Raw genomic sequence first — 4256 nt, 5'->3', positions numbered from 1 at the left:
GTGGGGACAATGATTGTTGTCACAGTAAATATCGAGATTGGGAGGAGGGGCGAAGGGGCTGACGAATACACTGCATGCACCTCTATTTTTCATCTTGCTGAAATATTCGATGTATTAGCCATCATTTCACTCTCCCATGAATGCCTACGTGGGATGTTCCTATACATTGGCCGGTGGGAAAACATGTTTGGCACTCATCCGGCCTGAAGCGCCACTCTAATAAAACTCTTACAGTTTTGTCATTAATTATCAAGGTTGAGTTAATTAAGAAAGGACTCGTGGTTTTAATCTCATTTTGATTAGGTCCCGATTTTCCTTGTGATCATCAGGATTTGAGTTCCATTTAGTAGTTACGTACAACCAGTGATCTATCCGAAGTTTTTATTTTTCATTTAAAAAATTCAGCATCTTATATATTTATATGTTCATTAAGATTCTTATATATAACCCATATACTTGGAGGGCCTACATACATAAAATTCCAATTTGCTTCTTCTTTATTAATTCTTCGTTTTAATTATTTATCATGTTTTAACCTTAATTTTACGTACATACGAAATTACAGTCGAGTCTTCTAATGTACTTAAACTACTGTTTCTTTGATTCCCACATAGAACACAATTAGGATTCAACGTACAAGATTAGTACTAATGAAGTTTAATTAAATGAGATCACCGTAACGTCCACGCGGGATATGTACGTTTCCTTCCTTCCCAATATCCTTAATTAACTCTTTAAATACCAACATAAATTGAAATCTCCTTGATCCCAACCTATCTATCTATCTTCTTCTTCTTCTAAAACTTCTTGTCAATCAACAATGGCTGCTGGCAAAACTTCCCGCAGAGGTCTCAAAATATGCTGTGCTGTAACGGCGATTTTCTTAGTTCTCATTGCCGCTGTTCTCGTAGCCTTGTCTTTTACCATGTTCAAGCCTAAACACCCCAGAATCAGCCTCCACCTCGAGGGCCTCCAAAACATTGATTTGTTAATGCTGATGAATGCAACAGCGAATGTCACTTTGGGCACTGTTTTTACCGTCGAGAATCGAAACTATGCAAGCTTCAGGTATAAAAACTCTACCGCATACGTTGATTTTCACGGCGACCTGGTCGGGGAGGCTCTGATAGGGGAACGAAATGTTCCGGCACGCGGCAAGCTTAACGTGACACCTTCCGTGACTCTCATGACTGGTAATTTGGTGATGAATCCACATTTTTTTGCTGATTTGGGAAGTGGGAGCCTGAACTTGACATCGACGGCAACTTTGGTGGGGAAAACGAGTCTGCTCAAGATCTTCAAGAAGCATGCTACAGTTTATAACAGGTGTAACATATCTGTTTTTGTTTTTACTAGTAGTGTTGAATCCATATGCGAGACCAAACTCAAGATGTAGTTTTTGTCATGGATTCATTTGCAGGCATGCATATATTGTAGTATAACAGAAATGTATATTGTTTCAAAAAAAAAAAAAAAAGATATGTATATATAGCCCAATAATTTAATTATATACTTGTGATCTGCTTTTTCTCGAGGAATAGGATTTGTTTCCAAGTTTTGTATATATAATATGCTATTTAATCTTCTTGTTTTCCAAAACTTCCATATACAGTGGATCTATACAGTGGATCGATTCGGATGAGATTCCGTCTCAAATAATCAAAAAAAAAAAAAAAAAAGAAATTATAGTCTGATCGATCGACTTTGATTGAAGTTTTTTGTTTTTGTTTTGAAATTTATCTCCCGGTCTGACTCCATATTCAGTCGTTTTGATCGTTAATTAGACGTATCATGGGGTTTTCAAACCATTTTGGGTCCATGTTCATTAATGGGCCATTCGCAAAGAAGAATACATGGGTCAGATTATTAATGGTCCAGCTTCCTATTGCTTCTAACCATGGAATCTTGATATGAATACGAACTCCACGGGCCACAAAAAAAGCCTCCTTTGTTACAGGATCGTCGTAACAAAAAGGGTATTGAATCTAGTTGGAAATTTAAGAATAAAGAAGCCATGCTATCTTTGGTTTTCATACACGTACACGTGTACACACACACACATATATATATATATACACACTTAGATATGTGCACATGATTTTATTTATGCATGTATTCCGTTAGAAGATCTTGTCTTTACATATTTGAACATAATTAAACACGATTGTTCATAGAGTAAATTTGAGTTCTGTAAAAGATGGTAAGATTCATGTGAGCTTAGTTACTATATCTATAGGAATAATAGTACTTATTAATGGCGCCTTATGCTAGCTTAAGATTTTGATCAGTTCGTATTTAGAAAGATTCAGCATCCTAATTATGCATCTTAGGCTTCTCTCTCTCTCTCTCTCTCTCTCTCTCTCTCTCTCTCTTCTAAAGTTGAAATTTCAAAAACCCTCTTCAAATTACCACCCACTTTGGAATCACTACTCAAACTATAAAAAAGACTGCAATGCAATAGGCCAATTTCTCCTAAGAGAGATAAAATTTAGATGCCTAAAAGCTTAGAAATCCTTAAAAAAAAAGACAAAATAAATCTAAATTTAAAAAGATCTATTTCTTTAAGAATTTAATTTTTGAAAAAATAAAAAATTTTAATATTTATCTAAAAAAAAAAATTCTTCTATTTTAACTTTATATTTTTTTTTTTGTTTTTAAATAATGCATGTTCAACCTTTAATTCTTGGATTAAAATTTTTTATTTTCTTATGTTAGATTTTATTATTTTTTCAAAATTTTAAATATTTTATTATGTGTATTAATGCCAAAGTTTTGATGAAGTGGGCAGGTTACGATTTTTTCAATAGTGTAATGGGCAATTGAGACTGCATGGAATAGTTTAAAAGATTTTTGTATATATATTTTTGGTGGTTTGTATGTTATTATTATTCGTGGCAGCTTTCGTATTGGGTTGGCCGTTTGGTTTAAATTAGAGAGGCACTAGGAGCCGGACGGGTGCCTTTCAGTATTTTACACCAACCACTGATAAAAAGATACGTAGGGATTCTAACAAAATTAACAATACAATTACATGTAGGGAATCTTCATAAATTTGTCTCCTCCCCCACCCGCACCCCTCGTCTCTCTATTCTCCTCTCCCCCCCACCCCTCGTCAAGCAGCCTCAAGCTTCCTTTCTCCCTATGCTCTCTCTCTCTCTCTCTCTCTCTCTCTCACACACTAAAATTTCAGTCTCTGCTAGTATCAAGAGCTCCAGATTTGTTGTGTTGGAACTTATATTTCTTAGTATCGAACCTAAAAGCATGACAACCGAAAATGGCTCCACCTCAGCTCCACAAAAGAGCACAATTGAAAGTGGTCCCAACTCAGTACCACGCAAAGGTCCTCCGCACCTTCACTCGGCAGAATCTTCTATAACAATTATGTAATTTTGTTGTGAAATTATTCTTTGTATTGAGGAATTGCAATTCTGTTGTAACCGACTCACAACTAGGCTAGAAATGCCAGCGCACACAATCTGCTCGATACAATGCCTGAGCACCACTGGATATTGTTTCCCTTTAAATAGCACACTGTATATCCAACATTGGGTAAGGAAAATGAAATATATGAAATCATTCAATCTTTCAGAACCAGACAAATTGTTATTTGACAAATGAGGAGGGAATCGGGAGTTCGGATGGGCCAGTGAGCTAGTTACAAAAAAGAAGCAAAAATTGTAAGAAAGGTCAGAGAGATTAGGTGGAATGGGACCTGAGAGATGGCTAGAAGAAAGATCCAGTTGTGGTTGGAAATGGGTTTCGGATGGAGGGGAGAAGAGAGAAGAGAGAACAGGGAAAGGAAAAGGGAGAGAAGAGGGAAAAGTTACACCCATCGTAATTCTTATAAGTCTCTTACGTGTCCAAATTTGATTGAAAGGTGTAAAAAAGAAAAAAACACCCGACCGATTTGAAGATTTTCTAGTATTATTTGGGAGATTATAATTATCTTAACTTTAATTAAAACTATAATCAACTTAACTTTAATTAAAACCTACCTCAATATATATGTTCTAAAGTTTGTATACGTATGTTTGGATATAAGAGAGATTTAATTCTATTGTTTAATCATTTGAATGCATGGTTGAAGTGAAAGTTTTATTATTTGACTACCAAATCTCTATCAAATCGATCTGATTATGACCGGATAATCGTTCTGATGATCTTAAGCAAGTCATGATGTTCTTTTTCAATCATACAGGAACGTGTGAGTTTAATGTGTGTCTGTGTGTGAAGAAAAATCTAAATTTTATGATTGT

General features: G+C 35.3%; 1 protein-coding gene across 1 annotated transcript; it reads left to right on the top strand.

Moving 5' to 3' along the window:
- Positions 1-820: 820 nt before the first annotated feature.
- On the top strand, positions 821-1396 carry LOC121249316. Its single transcript, XM_041148024.1, has one exon. The coding sequence runs from the start codon at positions 821-823 to the stop codon at positions 1394-1396; it is 576 nt and encodes a 191-aa protein (XP_041003958.1).
- Positions 1397-4256: the final 2860 nt, after the last annotated feature.

Source organism: Juglans microcarpa x Juglans regia, chromosome 2D, assembly GCF_004785595.1.
Source record: "Juglans microcarpa x Juglans regia isolate MS1-56 chromosome 2D, Jm3101_v1.0, whole genome shotgun sequence".
Taxonomy (NCBI): Eukaryota; Viridiplantae; Streptophyta; class Magnoliopsida; order Fagales; family Juglandaceae; genus Juglans; species Juglans microcarpa x Juglans regia.
This window is presented reverse-complemented; position numbering and strand designations above follow the sequence as displayed.

What these genes read in the sequence shown, in the direction of transcription:
- LOC121249316 (XM_041148024.1), top strand. Translation starts at nt 821, where the DNA reads ATGGCTGCTGGCAAAACTTCCCGCAGAGGTCTCAAAATATGCTGTGCT.